General features: G+C 31.6%; 1 protein-coding gene across 6 annotated transcripts in view; it reads right to left on the bottom strand.

Moving 5' to 3' along the window:
* The window catches only part of Lrp1b (LDL receptor related protein 1B), a 1,877,349-nt gene that overhangs the window by 254,271 nt on the left and 1,602,797 nt on the right, over window positions 1-20,281 (bottom strand). For all 6 annotated transcript variants that reach the window (XR_012447185.1, XM_074070662.1, XM_074070660.1 and 3 more), the window contains 6 exons: window positions 18,749-18,868; window positions 14,333-14,461; window positions 11,303-11,425; window positions 7,895-8,035; window positions 6,504-6,691; window positions 1,183-1,366 (listed from right to left, as the gene is read on the bottom strand). Coding sequence is in view for 5 of the 6 variants with exons in the window: in XM_074070662.1 (XP_073926763.1) it covers window positions 1,183-1,366; window positions 6,504-6,691; window positions 7,895-8,035; window positions 11,303-11,425; window positions 14,333-14,461; window positions 18,749-18,868 (885 nt within the window). In the remaining variant the exon portion in view is untranslated. The remainder of the gene's footprint in view (window positions 1-1,182; window positions 1,367-6,503; window positions 6,692-7,894; window positions 8,036-11,302; window positions 11,426-14,332; window positions 14,462-18,748; window positions 18,869-20,281) is intronic.

A 20,281-nucleotide genomic window follows, 5' to 3' on the forward strand; every position in this document is an offset into this window, starting at 1 on the left:
GCATCTCACTTAATGCATGATGCAAGAATCAGTGAGCTGGCCACAAGCAAGTAGGTTGGTAGATAAGTGATCCTTAATTTGATTCAAGAAAGAATATTGAAAAGAATAAGTGAAAACGAAATGAAAAATTCAGAACAAGTTCATTTTGTCCATGTAATATGTAACATTTTAAACAGTTAAAAATTCATTTTTAATTTCTATCTCGTATCTATTTCACAAAAGTACATAATGAAACATCTGATGTTTTAAAGATTCCTATCACCAGGAGATGGTGGCTCACGCCTATAATCTTAGCTACTCAGGAGGCAGAGATCAGGCGGATTGTGGTTTGAAGCCAGCCAAGAGAAATAGTTCATGAGATCCTATCTTGAAAAAAAAATCACAAAAAGTGGAGTGGTTCAAGGTGTAGGCCATGAGTTCAAATCTCAGTATCACAAAAAACAGTGTTCTATCATATATCTATGCAAGAAATTAGCAGTGAGAGCTGATTTGTTAAGTTGAAAAACAAATTATGAGAGAAAAAGATTCCCTTACACACCATTTTTAGCTCATTTTGGCAGTCATTACCATATAATACTTTATATCATTGAATGTGTGTGATTTCTTCCCTAATGTTTTACAATATTTCCAAAGTTATGAGCCATGCTTTATTAAATTTCTAATTTACAGAGTCTCACACACTACTTGGAGTAAACAAAGCTTCAGTAGTATTTTCTGAATCATGGGAAGAATTCAGTCTTACGTGGCTGCTTTATTATTAATATTGTTGCTTATTATTATTAACCTGTTGTTCTCATTGGTATGCATGTATAAGAGTGTGTTGAAGGGGGGAAAGAAAAATATTACAATAATGTTACAATAGGCTCTTCAATAGACTTGGATAAACCTGCTTCTGAGAATATGTGTTTTAACAGAAAGCAGTGTTAGAGACAATTCTTTTTACTTGTGAGCACTCTAAACATCTAGAAACACTTAATAATTCACAAGACCATAATAAAATGTTGTTACAAACATCAGTACTTGTGCAGCATACAAAATCTCAGACAAATTCCCATGTTGGGGAAGTAGAGAATTTTGATTTCTCAGAAACAGAAAGGATGAAGGAATTCAGTAAGAATGGCTATAAAACTCAAGATCTATATGTGTAACAGGTTGGATCTGTGGGTAAGTTTAATTCAATACCTGAGAGTGATTTGCAGCCATTTGGGTTATCAGGTTGTATTTCATACCCATCTACACAGAGGCACTTGTAGGTCCCATATGTATTGATGCATTGCTGGCTACAAGGAAAGCCTGAAGAGCATTCATCAATGTCTACACATGTTTTACCATCATCCTTCAGTTGGAATCCAGGCCAGCACTTGCACTGGGGAAAGAAAAATGAGTATAATCAATTTTTATCATTGTCACTGTCTCTTATTATTGGATATCCCTTCAGCATGACTCAAGCTGGAAAAGCACTTAGAACAGTTAATGGCAAGTCTTTCTGTCTTCCAGCAATTAACCTGAATAAGAATCACATATATTACATAAAGTTTAAAAGTACTCTCCCAAATATCTTTGCTTGGTCTTCTGGGGTTGGCAAGATTAGAAGTTAACTGACATCAATAAAGAAATGGGTGTAGAACACGGCAAGGGAAAAACCAGAGTGAAATCTACAACTTCTCTGTTGTTTTTCTATTGCATTGCATTGACTTTTTGGAAAATTTTAAAAATAAGAATTGATCCTATGTGGAATTTTTGAAAGTTTCTAAAATTGCCACATGTCATTTCATTAGAGATTTAAATCTATAGAGTAGGTTTCCTTATCCTTAGTTAACAATGAGAATTCTGGAAACATGAACGCGAAGTTGCCTAGATAAACCAGTAAGAAAGCTCAAATTTTGAAAACAGAGTCTCAACATTTATTGACTGATTCTGATTTTGTACCAAGACATGCTGATTTTGATAAAACAGTAATAGTAACCCAGTCTTTTCCTGTCTCATCAAATCTTTCTTTCAGCATTTCTGTCATGTTTTCTCTGTCCCTCTGATGATATATGACATTTACTCACTGACAAACAAATCTGAGTACAAACATTCTGTGTAGTATGTTTTTTGTATTCCTAAAAATCTTGAGTCATTGTGATTGATCACTGTCTTTCACTTATATTCTCATTTCCTGCCAAGTAGCATATGGTAATTATTATTATAGAAAATGAGTTTATACTTGACTAGATGATTATTATCATTAACCTTTACCAAGACTATACAAGATCTTTGAATAAGGTATTTCTGAATATTAGGAGGGATGTGAGTTAAGAAGGAACTCTATAGGGTCAAAAGTAACGAGTATTTAAGAACTATTCATATTAAACTTTTCATCATCTGGATCATCTGGATCTGGATTTATTTGAGAGTAGAGATAGCAGAGTATTGTACCTATTAGGAAAGAAATTAGTGAAATATGCCCACATTATTAAAAAACAGTAACCAATTTATTGAAGTATAGATTTTAAAAAATAAGTAAAATACTCATTATTTGGATTGCAAGCAAAAGCAACATTAATTCCATCTGAAATTTCTCAGAAAAAAGATAAATAAATTGCTCTTCCTAAGTACTTTTATAAGAATGAAAAGCCTTTAAGCTTCTAGTACTTCTACCTTGAACATTTTATGTCACTTTCTATTGAATAATAGTCAGCAGTTGCAATGAACTATTAAGTGTGCAGAACACATAAGGAGCTAGCAAAAGAATGCAAAAGCCACAGCTTAATTTTCCATACTCTCCTCATCATATCAAAATATGTGACACTATTGCTTTCCTGTCACTTGAATTCTAAGCCAAGAGGACTTGGTACTATATATGTAAAAATAGTTAAAATTATAAACTGTTGTTGCACATATTTTACCACAGTTTTTAAAAATAAATAATTACTTTTAAAAAAGATATTTGAGTGAAAACAGAAGTTATTATTGCAAAGTACTAGAAATTAAATCATGATGATGTGGCCAGGAAACCAGAAGTCCAATTGTTAAACACAAAGTGGTATTGGATGAAGGGAGCACTGTAGAACAGTGAAAGGAAATTTTATAGACTGTGAGGACAATTTTGTTGAATTCCTCTCAAATGGAATTATAGGAAACAAGGTGCATCTCAATTTCAATGTGGTTTTTGAAAGTTAGTTTGAGAGTCTATATCAAGCTTATGGAGATTATGGGAATTACATGGCTTGGAAAAAACAAACTTATGCAAAAATTTTTTTTGAAAGTAAAATTGATTGAAGTTATTGTAATAATCAATTATATAAATAAAATTTTAAGGTTTATATTAAGTTTTTATAAATTTTTGGAAAAAGAACGATTTAAAAAGATAATTTTCTCCCCAATCCATTAACCTACCTTAGCAAAACATTTTTACTCCTAAATAATTAAAAGATATCTGTAAGAATTTCTGCTACACTAATATCATTTAAATTTGTAGAGATAAAAGTTATATTTGTTTATATTTACTGGAATTTAAAACATTACAACAGTATAAAAAGGTCTTACTTTTGCTTATTAAAATGTTTATGAGAGATTTATACTCAATGACATCTTAACTTTTCTCATCATTTGGAATTATTTCATATATTTCTGATTTATGCTAATTTTTATAAGAACACTTAGCAACAGAAAGAAGTATTAATAGCGAAATAAACTTTTCCCAATACTTTCAGGAAATTTCTTTGCAGGTTTTTAAGTGATGTTTGACATATATTCCTTGTTATTTCTAATGAATACATTGGAACATTTTACCTTCCCAGGAGTACACTTATTTTTATGTAATAAATCATTCTTCCCATCAAAATGAGATTCCTGGTTTTATCAAATATTACTCTCTTTTGAATAGTAACATACATTGTTTTGTAGCAAATATACAAATTATTCACAGTTCCATAAGACCTAAATTTTGCTTCTGTAATCATTTTATTTTATTTCTAAATTTAAGGGATGATTCCTTGCCATGTTCTGCTGATGTTGCAATGAGAAATAGAGTACTAGATAGTTTTCCTTTAAGACATAAACCCATCAGCTGACATTTTCACTGAAGTACAGTCATTGTGATGTATATAAGGATTTTTACTGAATTTTCAATCAATCATCATATAATAAAAATAGGTATACACGTATATACATATATCAGCACAAGATATAAAATCTTTGATTATGAGGCTTTGCTTAAATCTCTTATTTATGTTTCTGAACTTAAATATATGTTCTGGTCCTCTTTCTCCCACTACATGTTTTGTTTATTCTTTAGTTTTGACACATATGTACTCATTTAGAATATGACTTACAAGAATTCTCCAAGAATCATAGACACCATTTTAGGATGGTTAAATCTACCATCATCCATTTCAACTAGAATTCTCACTCAATTCTTTACAAATTCAGGAGGACAAAGCAAAAATGCTAATGTCTAAAGGTATCCATAGTAAAATATTTCTCTATGAGGAATCTTTTAAGATAATTAAACAGTATGATTTAATATGGCTTTCTGAATGGTGTCATCTTCAACCAATTATTTTCCAAATGTGGTATTGCTGGGCACTAAGTACTCCCTACATGAAAGTGTTGTAAATGAAAATCTCATTTTTATGTCATGTTTTAAGGTGTCCATTTATATTTGACAATGTTGTATTTTATTGCCAAGATTGTTATGATAGACATTAAATACATATAAAATAAACAGAGATCAACTTGAAAATTTGTCACATGGAATATATGTTTAGGTGATAGAACCAAAAAATTCTTTATCAATCTATGACTTAAAATTTTAACCAGTAACTTGTAACAATTTTACAACGTATTCCCTGATGTATTCAGAAAACATTTCTATATTGTCAATATATGAGTCATAAGAATATTTTTTGCTCCCTTGGGTTTTAAAATATTTACTGCCAAAATTAATTATTTGGTGGACATTCTCTCATTAAGATCTGTCCTGGTTCATTTGTTTTCCTTCCTTCATTCTGTAACATAGTGTTTATAAATAAAGTACATGTATGCTTTAAGTCTAAAACTTCAACCATTTCTTAATGCAGTATTGTGCCTAAGGTCCTCTTAAAGTAACTTTAGCTTTTATAGTATCTTATCTATTTTTTCAGTGTTGTTTACATTTTTATTACTATTTTTCTGCAGGAAGAAAATAATTGTTGTATTTGTTTTGTTATATCTATGAAAAGTAAAATCTTTGTCAATATAGTTAAGATAATTATAATACCATAAACTTCTTAATTCCAATCCTTCTTTTCTTTTAAGTGTATATTGATACTCCAAGGGGGTTTTACCTTGGCATTTCAGACATGTATATAGCATGCTTTATTCATATTAACCCCCCCACTACTTACTCTTTCTCTATCATAATGATCTCCTATTATTCTACAGCTTAAGTTGCATTACATTATATTATATTCTTATATAAATGATAAATTGGATTCTTTCAATACTTTTTATTCTATAACATTATCTTCCCCCTCCTGCCTTTTGTAGATTCCTCAGCTGGATCCATTAATATAGTCTTGTTCTCTTTCTTACTATGTATTTATGATTACACTTAACTTATAGGTCTAGCTTCCACATAGGAGGTAAAACATGTTGTGACCTTTGGCCATTTGAGCCTGGTTTACTACACTTAACATGATGGTCTTTAGTTCCATCCATTTACCTGCAAGACAACATAATTTCATTCTTCTTTATGGCTGAATAAAACAATATATTATTTTTTGATGATGCTGCAAACTGCATCTAGAGCCTTGCCCATGCTGTGTAGGCTCTCTACCAATTGAGCCACAGCCTGGCCCTAAGTGAGATTTTCCCATATGTGCATAATCAATTTTAACCTAACACAGAAGTTTATATTTTAATATTATAATAGTTTCTGCCCATTATTCCAATGCAAACATATTTTTAGAAGCTATTTCTGCCAGTCGGTGTTTCCAATGAATTACTCTCTTCAGAAAAATGTGCTAACAAAGAGCAATTACCTTATTAGGCATGATCCATTTTTAGTGTGCCTGCATTCAGTCCAAATTATTCAAGTTTCTAGTTTCTCTTCCTGTTTACATATAAGAAATGTATTTATCTGATTTTGTATTAAATAAGTGATTAGTCTATTTCACTTCAAGTGTGTATGGGAGGAAGAAGGAGAGAAGAAATGAGAATTTAAGAATTATATACATATTTATACAACCATAGCTATTACCAGTTTCTCTAAACACTGCTCTTCACTTGCTTATTTTTTCTTTATGCTCTGAATCTATTTAAAATATGTTTTGATTTCTGCTTTCTTAACTATATTCTCACAACTCTTATTTCACACATTATTATGAGTTTCTTCTATAGGCACATTCCTTTTAAAAAGTGTTACCTAACAATATTACAATGGCTTTCAAGTTTTAAAGTTATATTGGCATGAAATAGTCTCTATTATATCAAGGTATAATGTATCATATGATTTTATATTTTTGGTGAGTACCAACCTTGTAACTGACTGGCAGATCCTGACAATCTTGAGAACATCCACTGACTTTCTTACTCAAACATTCATTTATATGGCAGTTTCTCTCATCTGAGCCATCAGCACAGTCATCCTTATTGTCGCAAAGACCTCCACTGGGAATGCACCTGCCATTTTTGCACATAAAAAATGAACTGTTGCATGACTGTTCTGGAAAAAGAAAATAAAACAAATGAAATATAAAGGGGACTCCATTTTTTATTCTACAGTTCTTGAAAACATTCGCAAGTGTGATAACTTCTCTGTCACAAATATAATAAATACATAGACATATAAAGTGCTGTATAGTTAGTGTACACATAAAATATAGAAATATAATGGCAAACTATATGCTTGTGTTCCACACTTACTTAAAATCTGTCTTTATTGTTAAAATTAACAATCAAAATAAGTGTATACACTAAAATTAATGGACTATCTCTGTTTCTTCTATCTATACTGTGAAGAATGAGGTCAAAAATGTAATAATAGTCTGACATTTTCCTCAAGCTATAGATCTCATAAGAGTTATATGTCAGTAAAAATTAAGAATGTAGAATAGGTTGATATTCCTAAACTCTTTTTCTCCCGGAAAATATAACATTGACATTTTTAAATAAGGGCATAAAAAAGAACATTGATGATGAATAATAGTTGTTCCAAATATAGCTATGGAAAGAGAGTTCAGGTATTATAGCTACTCACAACCAGATGACTCGAACATTATTCATTATCATACATGCTGTAAAAACCTATTAACATGTAAACTACATGAGAAAAAGAGTAATTGATTTTGTTCAACAATATACAACTATACATTCATTCTTTGGAATATGAAGTAATGATTACAATGAGTTTGGCTAGATGTGTGTGTATATCACACACACACACACACATATTTCTGTTCAAATGTTTGAAATGTGTTTCATTTTGCCTAATTGTAAATAATACACTATGTTGCTCAGTAAATCTTTTATAATACATTTTCCACTAAGAAATTTTGCTACATAATAATTGTACATAATTATGGGAGAAATTATAATATGATCATCTCATCTTAATTTCTTTTATGTATGAAAAATCATCCCAAATATTGTGAGAAATGCATCTTTGGGGTGAGAGGGTAGAATAAGGAATCATCAGGATCATTGCCTCATGTCTTTACAGTTTTTGACAGAGACTTAAATTTGAAAACTAGATCCAAAACATAGTTAATCATCAGAATGCTGCATAGTACCACTAGAAATATCACCTCTTCATCATTTGCCTTCTGTTTCATTGATACAATACTAGAAATAATCAGCATCAGTTTTGTCATTAAAAAGAAAACTTTGGAATAAACAAAGAATTAGATAGTGTTGCACATTTCTGTACCTGCACTTTTACACTTTGGGTTTAAAGGTGCTTCGTCAGAATGGTCAGGGCAGTCAAAGTCTCCATCACATTGCCACTGAGAATTTAAAAGACATCGTCCATCAGCACAACGAAATTCTTCTGTACTGCACTGGCGGTATCCTAGGGGAAAAGAAGCAAGCATTCTGACTAACTCACGTAATAAATATTAACTAAAACTTCATTCACTCAATGTGAATTAACTAAGTAACCAGGAGTCTACCAGGCTTCCTAAGGGAAATCTTTCTTATTTCACTATGTTGTAGTGGTCACTGTTGCAAAAGATATTTGAGGTTGGAAAGTGGTACTAAGGCATGGAGATAAAATGTGAAGAGAAGCATAGTATTCTTATTGTTTCTGGGTTAGGAAATAAGACTGCAACATACTTCATTATGCCATCTCTGTTCCCCTATTGTCTATACCCTAGGGTTTTCCTCAGAATGGAAAAGGAAAATGAAAGCTATTAGAAAATTTTACTCAAGACTAAGATTCATTAGGTATAATATCAGAGCATATGTATGAACAATTCTATGCTATAACAATTCTCAGTAGGTGTAATGCTGCCTTTATGCTCAGGAAGCAGTATTCAAAGTGATTGTTAGAATGATAAAATTTTAGAAGTCTTTATAGAGCAAAAAGCACCAAAACCAATATAACTATGCTGTATGTTGGTTATTAGACTCATTAAAAATCTTTCTTCAAATTATAAAACTCCATAATTTATTAATATTCACATCTATTCCTGTTTTTAAGTAAAACTCTTTTAACTTTTAAGTTTTAGAATGAATTTTTCCTGGTTTTCAAAATAAATATAGTCACTCCCATGAAAATTTTCTGATAAATCTGGGCAAATGTTCTACTTCTAGAAAGAGATTTTTATTATTTAAAAGCCCACAAAATTCCAATGGTAAAAGACAATTCAATAGTAAGTATCTACTTAAAATGTTTTCCATATTGCTATGATGACACTAGACAGTTCTAATATATCCTATTTATTCCCTCCATCTCTTTCTTTCCTAGCTTTTTCTTCATAGCCAATAAGAATATTCAAGTGTTGCCCAGCCCAACTAGCAATATAGGTCTATCTATTTACCTATTAATGACATATTTCTCTTCTCTGTGCTGCCCAATGTTCCTTCCACTCAGTTGCCTCAGTTCAACATCAATCAACATCTCTTTTCTATAATGTCTACCTTCTGAAATTTCTCTTAGCAATAAGAAATATTAAGCACCAGGTGTCAAATTCAAAGGTGCCTACTTCAATTGAATCTACTTGACTTACTTCAGGATTTGATGCTTTTGACCACACTAAATTGGAAACAGTTCCTGGCTTAATACTTAACAATCTACTCTCCTGGGCTCCTTTCCAGCTTTGCATTTGCTGTTTCCTTCTTTGTTTTCTGTGTAAAGTCCTTTCCTGTTCCAACTTAAAATGTTGGAAGTGAAATACTAACTTCAATCCTCTATTACTTTCTGCTTTGTCCGGGCACTGTCATTTCTTATCATGCTTGAATATCATCTTTATGATGATGGCCATCAAAGTAACATTACTTATCTTCATCGTATGTCTGATTTCTAGAACTCTATTTTCAAGCGCGCAGTTTTAGATAATCATCTAATTTACATTTTGTAATCAAAAGATCTAAAGTAAATTATTACATCTCTCTCCTCTGCATCAGAAATACTGGACCTTATATTCCTGTATTCCAAGGCTCATTAATACCAAAAACATCCAGCAAGTCATCTAAGCTAGAAATTATTTTTAACCTCCATATCCAACAATAAATTAACATTAGACACATTCTTCACCTTCCATCCTACCATTCCCAATTTGGTCCACAACCACATTGCTAACCTTCAAACTAGTTCAGCAACCTCCCAACTAGTTTATTTTCCCCTCAAGGCTCTCCTCCTCCACAATATATTTCTTCTGCTCTGCTGAAAAAAGGTTGTAGAACATAAGTTTGACTGCAACATTCCAACCCCCTGTTTTAAAATTTTTGCTGACCTCAAAGGCAAAACAATTAAATACAAATTATCTAACGATGTTTTTGAGGATTTTTTCTAACGTAGCTCTAATTTAACTTTAGCTTGACCTTGCAGAAGGCTAATTGCTGTTCCTCAATAATATCAACTTACATGTATTTATAAACACATCTAGAATTTCCTATGTGCCCAGAAGAACTCTAAATACCTTGGAGATATTAACTCATTGAATTCTCTTCACAGGTCTTAAGAGTCGTTAAAAGTTAAGAGTAATTACTGTGCATATTTTATAAGTGAGAAAGTTGAGTTACAGAGACATGAGGTAATTTCTCAAGATGACATACCTTGCAGGTAGCAGATGAAGAAAGCCAGAGTATCTGGCTCCAGGATCCATGACTTAAAGCATCTAATGTTTTCTTCTAATATGCATCCCTTATTTCTATTCTTCAATGCCTCCCTTGAAAACTAATATCTCATCTTAGCTTTAATGCCAAATGTTGTGATTCTTACTTCTATTTGACAAAGTATGTTATCCATATTACATTGAATTTCTAATTTTTCTGTTTGTGATTTCTTTAAGTTGGGTCTCTATCTAATTCATTTTCATATCAACCAAATATAACATCTAGTAGAGGGGAGAAATTCAATCAGACATAATTCTGCTTCAGATTTATAACTTGACTTAAGTTTTAGCTTTTAAAATATCACATCAAATGCATGCCTTGATTTTCAGAGAGGATTAAGGAGGACACTAAGTCTATTGCCTTCCATGGATAGAGTCCAGGGCTTTTCATTATGTATACTGATCCATGTTTATGCACATAAATATTTTACCAAACCACTAAATTTTCATAAATTTCAACTTTGAGCAATTTCAATATACTGATTCCTACTCAAATTATATATATGAATATATACATATTTTACATAATGTTTTGATGATATATGTAATATAAAGATAAATTTTGTGATAATAAAATTAAAATCATAAAATGAAAAAAATCAGTGATTACATAAAAAGATAAAGTGAAGGAAAATGTTAAGTAACTATCTTTTTACTGATAATTCTGAATTGTATTGATGTGTTTATAGTATTGAACAAGCCAGTCACAAATTGTCTTTAAAGTTCCAAGAACTTCAAAATACTTCAAAACAATGACATTTTTATAGGCATTTTCCGATATGGTGGCTGACTGTTCCAAATATACTACAAATAAAAGTATGATTATGCTAGAGCTTAAAGAAATCACATGTGGTTTAATTTTTTCATTGCTGAATCTCTGGTTCTTAGTGTCACTAATAAATATGTGTGTTTGTTTTTGTTATATATTAATGTATTCCCATAGTCAATAAAAACATTGTTAGCCAGAAGATCTCCTTTATGAAAAGTTAAGAGGTACTTACCACATTGCAGGGACTCATCTGAGCCATCACCACAGTCATCATCATGGTCGCAAACAAACTGCTTGGGAATGCACAACTTATTATGGCACATGAAAGCACTGTCATCACATGTATTATTGGGAGCTAAGAAAGACATCACAAACAATGAAGTGAGAGAGCACATATTTTATCTTCTCCCATATTAGAAGTTTAGAGAATGTATCAAATTATTTCTAATAGTTCATAGATATTCAGAAAAGGAAAAACTACTTAATACTCAATATATCAGGTAAACTAATAATATTATGCATAGGTTAATATATGCATATATAATTCAAAGCTTTAGTAGTAATAAATATGACAGTTATTTCTAGAGGATTGCTGAAATTTCAGCCCGTGTAGCAATTTGTAAGCTTTTTGAAGGATGGATTCAAATCTTCATAGGTTAGAAAAAGTTACCCAGATAATAAAAAAGCTAAGCAATAATATGAATGAGCCTATAATAATGCTAGGAACGTCTTGCTTTCTTATGAAAAATGGACCTGAAAGCTGAACAAGTGCTTATGCGTGTGATGAAGTGAAAAGAACACTAATAAGGCTGAAGAAAGTTATTATTTTTAAAGAAAATAAAAGCTTTGGGTACCTTTAAGAGTGGGTTGTTGAATTAAGTAAAAGTAAAACCTATGATGCAGTGAAACAAATCACAAGTACCACACAAAATTAGGAATGTTGATCCATGAAATGGAATATTGATCCTTTAGGAATACTGATCCATGAAAGAAGTGCTCCAGGAAGAGCCCTAAAAGAGCCCTAACCAGTGAGGAAAATGATACAAATATGCAATAAAACTTGTGCAAAGGTAATCAACTTCAGTAGTACATATATAGAATTATGAGAGGCTTTAAAGGATACTTTAAATGTTTTTAAAAATCCCAGCTTGTGTTTGAAGGGTAAATGCTATAGCAAGATTAGAGGTTTTGGATTCTACAAATATAAAGAATCTAATCTGCTATATGTTCTCGTAAAGTAAATGGGAATAATAATATTTTGAAAACAGTAGAAAGTTCACTTGTATTTGTACCCTTGATGAAGCTTGTACCTTCTTGGTGCATATATTTCTTTATCTGTTTAATGAGGATAATACAGTCTGTCTGATTCATTTCTCATAAAGACTAGACAAGGTCTATGAAACAGATATCATTTTAGATATTCAATACCCCTAGGCACTCTTTAAATTCCTATTTATATAATAACTATTTTTGGCAGATTCCCCCAAAACACTTTACTGTGATACAATGGGAATTCAATAATGTAAATAGAAAGCACCTATTACAATAATTGACATTTATTGGGCACTTGAAAGAAGTTAGGTGCTTGCCATTCTTTTTCCTCCTTCTCTGAATAAGAACACACCTCTCTTTCTTCTCTTTGTCCTTCAAGACTCAGACATATCATCACTATTTCTTGAAATCCTTCAATGAGATGGCTATGATTTTTTAATATAATATTTTTTGTAATAATATAGTATCTGTTTATTTTTATCGTTCTAACACTTGGAGTCCTACAATTATCCTTTCACATACCTATCTGCCCCCTGCCTCGAGGATGCTCCATCCTCCATGAACCAAGCAATTTCTGCTTTCATATCAGTCATTGTTGACATAGAGTCATGGTAGGTAAGTCAAAAAATTATTGTTTGAATGTAATCCAGTGCAATTTACTTTGAACAAATTTATTTTAACAGCTACACAGAAGTTACATAGGAACAGCATTAAAATTTGCCATTATAATCACAATAAAACTCAGTTACCAATAACTCCTCTAACTTTGAACCATGTCACAGCTTATATAACTCAAGTTAATTATGCCAACTCTAATACATGAATTATTGTTGAAAACACTGATCAACAGTAACTTACTTGGCATTAACACTTTTATTTCAGTCACATGAGTACTATTTGCTATATTCTAGCATAATTTATTAAATAGTACCCATGTGGTTCAAAAGTGTTCATATACTTCCCAGAGTGTTAACTTGTTACAATAGCAGCAGCATACTGGGACCATCTGGATCCATGAATTGATGCAAATCCTTTATTATGCAACCCTCAGTGGCCCCATCGACCTTTATAGACACATGCCAGTTTGAAGATCAAAGTGAATTCTACAGCAATGCTGAGTTCTGTGCAAATAGGCCTGCCTCAAAGTTTTCTATTTCTTTTGTGCTTTGACTATCCCTCATGCACCTATACCAGCATACATACACACTTACATTACAGTTTTAAAGACATGAAGACAGGTCATTGGAGAGATGATTGGCAGAACTCACTTCAACAACCAAAGTCACAGCACTATTTCTAATAAATTCCTCAGCGCAACAGATCCCCTGTGTGACTTTGGGATATGGATTCAAAAATTCAGTCCTTCCATCCTCCTGATCACTCACAGAAATTTAACTAAATTTTTACTATTGAGTAATTCCCCGAAAATTTCCTGAAATGACCTAGAGTGAGAAACTTAGTAAATTGTCTGCCCTCCAAAGGTGTCCCTTTAATCCCTTTGTTTCATTCAACTCTATCCACACTATTTTTATCTGACCCAAGGGTTAATACTCTATCTGTAGGACTAATAGGTGTTTACTGACCTCCTGATCAGTAGTTGTCTAAGATCAGAGCAGCCATTCACACAGTATCTGTGATAGGCAATCTAAAAGCTTTTATGGGGGGTTGAGGGAAATGTGTTGTAAAGAAAATACCAAACCTATCACATTCACACACATAATGTAGTTATACCATCTCAGAGGGAAATGATAAATCTGCAGCCATGAAAATGGTTTTTAAAGTGGGTAATGCCACTGTGTATGTCTGAGACACTCTGAAAATGATTAAAAGGTTTGCTGAACTCTATGATAACAACACTCCACCAAGGAAATCTAAAACTACAAAAGGTCCCAGAATAGGGAAAATGTGGTACAGTGAGTACTAGGAAAACAGATATCCAGGGATGCTGCAACCATTTTCTTTGACATATAGCCCCAGCCTGTGTTCATACCGCAGCCTGCTGTGGAGAGCTCGTCACTTCCATTGGGACAGTCCCTCTCACCATCACATAACCAGTGTCGAGGCACACAGGCATGGGAGCCCTGGCAGCTGAACATGTCAGTAGCACAGGTGATGGCACCTTAAACCCAAAGGAAAGAATCATCAAAATCACTCTATATTTACTAGAAAAAATATCTACTATTTATACTTCCTGTTTAAAGAAGGGGAAACAGAAGAATATTGCTTACAAGAAAGAGAATGTAATTGTTTGGAATAACCAAACAATTATTCTTTCTTCATAGGTGACTACACTCCTGCATATAAGAATAATTCTTTCCCAATTGCAAATGTTATATGTCATAAAACCATATGCTTGTAAAATGCAGCAAAACATGGGAATGTCATATAATTATGAATCAAGTGAAATAACATTATGAAGGGATTGAACCTATGAGTAGTAACAATAATGATAATAATAATGGTGGCATCATTTTTATTACATAAAATGTGTGAGGTACTTAATGTATTATCTCATTTAATCCTTGTAGAAGGTCCATCCAGTATAACTATTATTAGTCTCATTTCACAGAGAAAGAAACTACAGCTTGAAATAGTTGCAAATTCACAAGTTGCACATGATGCATAGAGTCCACACTCCTTCAAATTCCTGAGCACTCATGGCATCATTGTTCCACTCCATCCTGTGTTGCTTGAAAGAATAAAGCATGTGCCTTTTGAACATGTACAAATAATTCTATGATAAACAGAATTCATCTCTTCTTGATTTATCAATTCAATATTCCTTTTGCTTATATGATAAGGATTTTCAAATATACAACAAAAAATGCTTGATGAAATATATGGTAAATTAAAGAGATACATATGGTTTCTCTTTTCTTCCTAATATGAGCATAGGGTAATCATGGCAAATGACCTTATCTCGTGATGTTTCCCTAACCCTTGCACAGGTATATATAGTGAATGTTTGCTTTATTTGTTTATGAAGAATATTAACTGAGTGAATCAGAAACATGACCCTCAACCTAACTTTTTAAAACTTTACTTTTTTATGATCAAACACTTCTAAAAATATATGTTAAAACTATATTATTAGAATTATTGAAATATTTAATATATCCAAGAATGGACTGAAGATGTATTTCCATGGTAAGGTGCTTGCCTGGCATCTGCAAAATCCTGAACTCAATCCCCAGCACTGCACAAAGAAAAAAGAAATTCTCCAAGAGGAAAATATGACTGACATGATTGATGAAGACATTTGCTCTCAATCATTTAAGGCAGGAACCAATGTTCTTTAGTTAAATGATTATTATCTTCCCATTTTTCAGCTATGAAGTTGTTATGAGCAGAAAATCCTTTTCATTGCAATGTTTTCAAAATAAGTAGCAGAGGAGTGACAAAATAAAATTCCCCAGAGATTTTTTTTCTCATATAAACCTGGCTGTCTCTGACTAATACCTTGGCCTGAAGGACAAGAGAGCAATGAATGTTGAAAAGTCCTCAGGTAATTCAGATTTGCTTCTTTAAGTAGAATCAGTACTTTAATGCAATAAAGTTTAACATAATAGTATATATTACTGGAAGAAATCAGAAATAAATGTAACTTTCATTTAAAAATGAATCTACCTGCGTTAAGTAACTTTTATAGTAACATTCTCTTCCTACAGAAATTATTTTATATTATTCCCCTGTTTTCCTACTTGCTCTAAGAACATAAAGTATTGTTTTCCTATTATATTCATAAGTCAATGCTTTAATTTCTGCAATATTTCTATTATTTAATCTCAATTATTTAACTGCATTCTTTTAGATCAATGTAAACTCCTTGTCTCCTTCAACATTATCATTATAATTTGTTCCCAATCATAATAGAGAGACCTCTGATTTGGCAGTTGGGATATCTAATTTTGAATGACCTTGGAGAAAAGTAATGCCTGAATTCACCTATCTTTAGAATAAGGAGTATGACTAGATAATTATGAAGATATCTCCAGCTATCAAATGGCATAAGGTTGTTAGCAGCTAATTTTCTGGCTCCTTTGACAGTGCTCAACTGATTCTGTGTTAAAAACATGCCAAAACATCCAAGTCAATAATAAAGAAAATGGGCCAAGGAAAAGCTCATGGCTTCTTTCCATGGGAGTCACTGACATCTGGAGACACAACATCTTCCTCAGGGAAAATAATGTCAGAGGAGTTCTCTCCCCTGAGAGGGGAGAAAAGCAGATGCAATTCCATTGGGTCCACCTTGTGCTCCTGCTCAGTTAGTTAATAGGTTACTAGCAGTTCTCCCTATATTCTTTGATTCTTTGGAAGCTCAAATTCTGAACCTAGCCCTGACATCAGTAATTAGCTGAGTGACTTCAGGCAATGTTTTTTAATATCTGTAAGTTTGTCTCTTTTACTCATCTGTCAAAAGATGGAGGTAGACTAGACTATGAGTTTCAAAAATGCAGTCCTTAATTTCCCATGTCAGAAGAACTATGCACTCGTTAAAGAAGAATATATTCACATCCTTCATAGAAAGTATCTAGATGGGGATTGAGAAACTACACTTAACAGATTTCTGAGAAAGATCTTTTGTACAACAAATTTTGGAAACCATTCCTTTTCTCTTCTAAAATATTAAGTTCTGGTTTTTGGCTCATGTTTGGTCTGAAGCAGTATTTTAATGTATTAGCAGCTTAGTAGTATATAAAATATGACCTGCAAATAAATTTAATAGACTCACTGTTTTGATAGCAGAGAAACATGTCCACAACCATTTTATTATTTATTTAAAAGCATTGTCATACCTATATACATATATGTAATATAAATATTATAAATTTATAATAACACTTTGACAAAAGGAAGTAGGTAGGAGAAATAGAAGAGAATGTGAATAAATTCATAGACACAATGAACATTGTTTTGTTGGATAATCACAATAATTACATATATAAATCATTTTGCACCCCTTTTAATAGGGAGGATTCCAAGAAATAAGCAATAAAATTAAGCTTTCCACGATCATAAAGCTTGAAAATAAGATGTGGGAAAAATGAACTCTGTATGACTTTGTATGACATCTGTTATATGGCCTCCATTCAGAAAACACAAAGTCATCAATGGAACCATTGAGTTAAATAAAGGAACAAAAGCAAGATAATTTTAGACACTGAAAAAATGTTTACCCCATTATAAATAGGTAATCTCTTTGTTAAAAGAAAAAGAATAGCAAAGGGAAGCAAAATATTTAAAGAGACTATTCAGTTATCTAATTAGTTATTTTGCATTCAGAGCTTTTTGATAGTTGTCTTTCTATATTTATGTTTATCTTTTTGTATAACTCTAAATCATTTCAGCTGTGTAAAAGAAAAGTATTTTGGGGTGGGCTACATAAAATAAAATAAATTGTCTGTTTTCAGGAAATAGCAGATTTTTTTATTATCTACAGAGAAATTCAGCTTAGCTTGAGTACTATAAAATACTGTCTAACTCTCTACAGTGGTGACCTAAATATCAGGCCACAACTCCTGAAATTTAGAAGAGGTGGTGAATGCTTAACTCTGTGTATGTACCTTATTTCATGATTCAGTTCTGTCCCTTTCTAAAATGAGGGATGCAATAGTTATCCAATAGGTCTGAGGTAATGAATGAAAAATAAAAGCTATAGCTACAAATACATATATATCAAGATAGATCAGACCAATAGACATATGAGTAAATTAGTAGAATGTTTAAAATTGTAATACATTTGTGGACGTTAGTTTCCTTCCTTCTTTTACCCCTTTAGAAATAGAATTAATAACTCCACTTAAACCTCTCATTAAATATTTATGAATATTAAACAAGAATTTACACTGGCATTGTAGTTGACATCTAGCAAGTAAATATAGATATTTGATACTAACAACTCCAATCTTATAAATACTTAAGTTTAAAGAGCATTTAAGATCATAGAGAGTAAAAAACAAATCATGTAGCGTAGCTAACTTTCTGTTTACAATAACTCATCAAGAATAATCACTATAAAATATACACATTGACACATAAAAACCACATATGTGGTTTGTGGCAGTATTAACTTGTATATTAATTTTGAATGGCAACTTAGCAATGCATATCAAGAGTTACAAAAAATCATTTTATCATTTGACCAGTAATCTCAATCATTGACATTTACCCCAAAGAAATTATTGAAAACCAGAAATAAGCAGGACAGATGCATTTTATTATGAAAATATTAAGTAAAAATCCTACATACTGAATCACTATTTATAAAAATAGTAAAATAGGCTGTCATGAAAATAAAAACATTTGACACATTAAAAACAAAATTTTTAATGCTACAAAATGATTGGCCATATATATTGCTTAAAAATTATTTGAGAACACACACATTAAAAAAAAAACAACTCACCACAAATGCTATCACTTTCATCTAATCCATCCCCACAATCATCCTCTCCATCACAAATCCAATGTTTAGAAATACACTTTTGTGAAGAACAAGCAAATTGATTCCAAGAGCAAGAAGAATCTATAAAACAAACAAACAAAGCCATTTGTTTTCAGGTGGAAAAGCTTGTAGAAATAATTTCTGATGTTCTATTGCACAATAGAGTGACTACACAAAATATTCTATTGCATAGTTTTAAAAAGCTATATGGAAAGATTTTGAATGTTGTCAGCACTAACAAAAGATAAATGTTTGATCTGAACATTACACAAAATATACATGTATCAAAATATAATATGGTACCCATAAATATGTGCAGTTATCATGTGCCAAGTATTAAAAAAATAAAAAGAATAAATTTGTTGAGATCATCTTAAGTTTCACAGTGAGAGTGTTCTTTGTTGATACTTCTAGAATCAACTATTCTACACCAAAAAAATCCAAATTCTTGTTCTCCATGACGACTTTATATAAAGTTTTGACAACAGTTTGCATATTGTCCTGTATTTTCATCGTTCACAGCTCTGTTCCTTCAACATGATTACCATAAGGCTTGCCTTTGAGTTCATTACTATGTGGCTACTCTTTGCTTCATCCTCTAAGTACATTCCCAATAGCTGTTCCTTAAAAATGTAAGGAGTGAAGAAATGAAATAAGAATTCCTGGTGCAGATAGACTTAGGAATCCTTTGTTTATTTCAAATTTAGTAAACTTTTAAACAAACAGAAAAAAAGTACATCCTCAGCAATGTAAAAATATGGTGGACTTACAAGCAATGTTTGCTTCTAAAAGTGAGATGACTAAAGAAACTTTAATGTGATGACAATCTAATCATTTCATATATAACGTGTTCCTGACACAGTGATGCCATTGCTTCACTCCTCTGAAAACATTACAGCATGTGATATCTGACTAAAACCACCCAAATTCATTTGAATAGTGGCTGTTTTCATCTTAGAACTTATGTACTTATACTAAAAACATACTACACTTCTCTTCAATGTCAATTTTGTTGCTGTTCAACCTCACACACAGTCACCCCCTTCCTTCTAGCAAATTTATCATCAGGGAATATTCAAAATTAAAATCCTTCCAAATTAATCTGTTCAAAATAAAAATTATTATAAAAACAGAATGACCCAAACAATGTATGTACGTCTGAATAAATGAATAATAAAAAAAAACAAATGTGATTTTATTCCTAAAAGTGATTAAAATTTTTAGCATTTTTAATTAATGTTTCTGTAGACAATTAGTGAAAAGAAATTTAAATGACTAAAGCCTGATAAAAACAAAATTAAAGAAGATATAATCACATAATGACCACCTGTTCAGAAATTCTGAATGTATATAAACTATTTTTTAATTTCTCTGTTAGTCTAGCTCAGAATCTGGCTCTAACATAAAGATATATGGACTCTTACTCAAACAAAATGTACTTTCTCATTTCATGATGACATTTACTTTCAGGAGAGTTGACATTTCTTAGAAGAT

Source organism: Castor canadensis, chromosome 4 (assembly GCF_047511655.1).
Source record: "Castor canadensis chromosome 4, mCasCan1.hap1v2, whole genome shotgun sequence".
In the NCBI taxonomy this organism is placed as follows: Eukaryota; Metazoa; Chordata; class Mammalia; order Rodentia; family Castoridae; genus Castor; species Castor canadensis.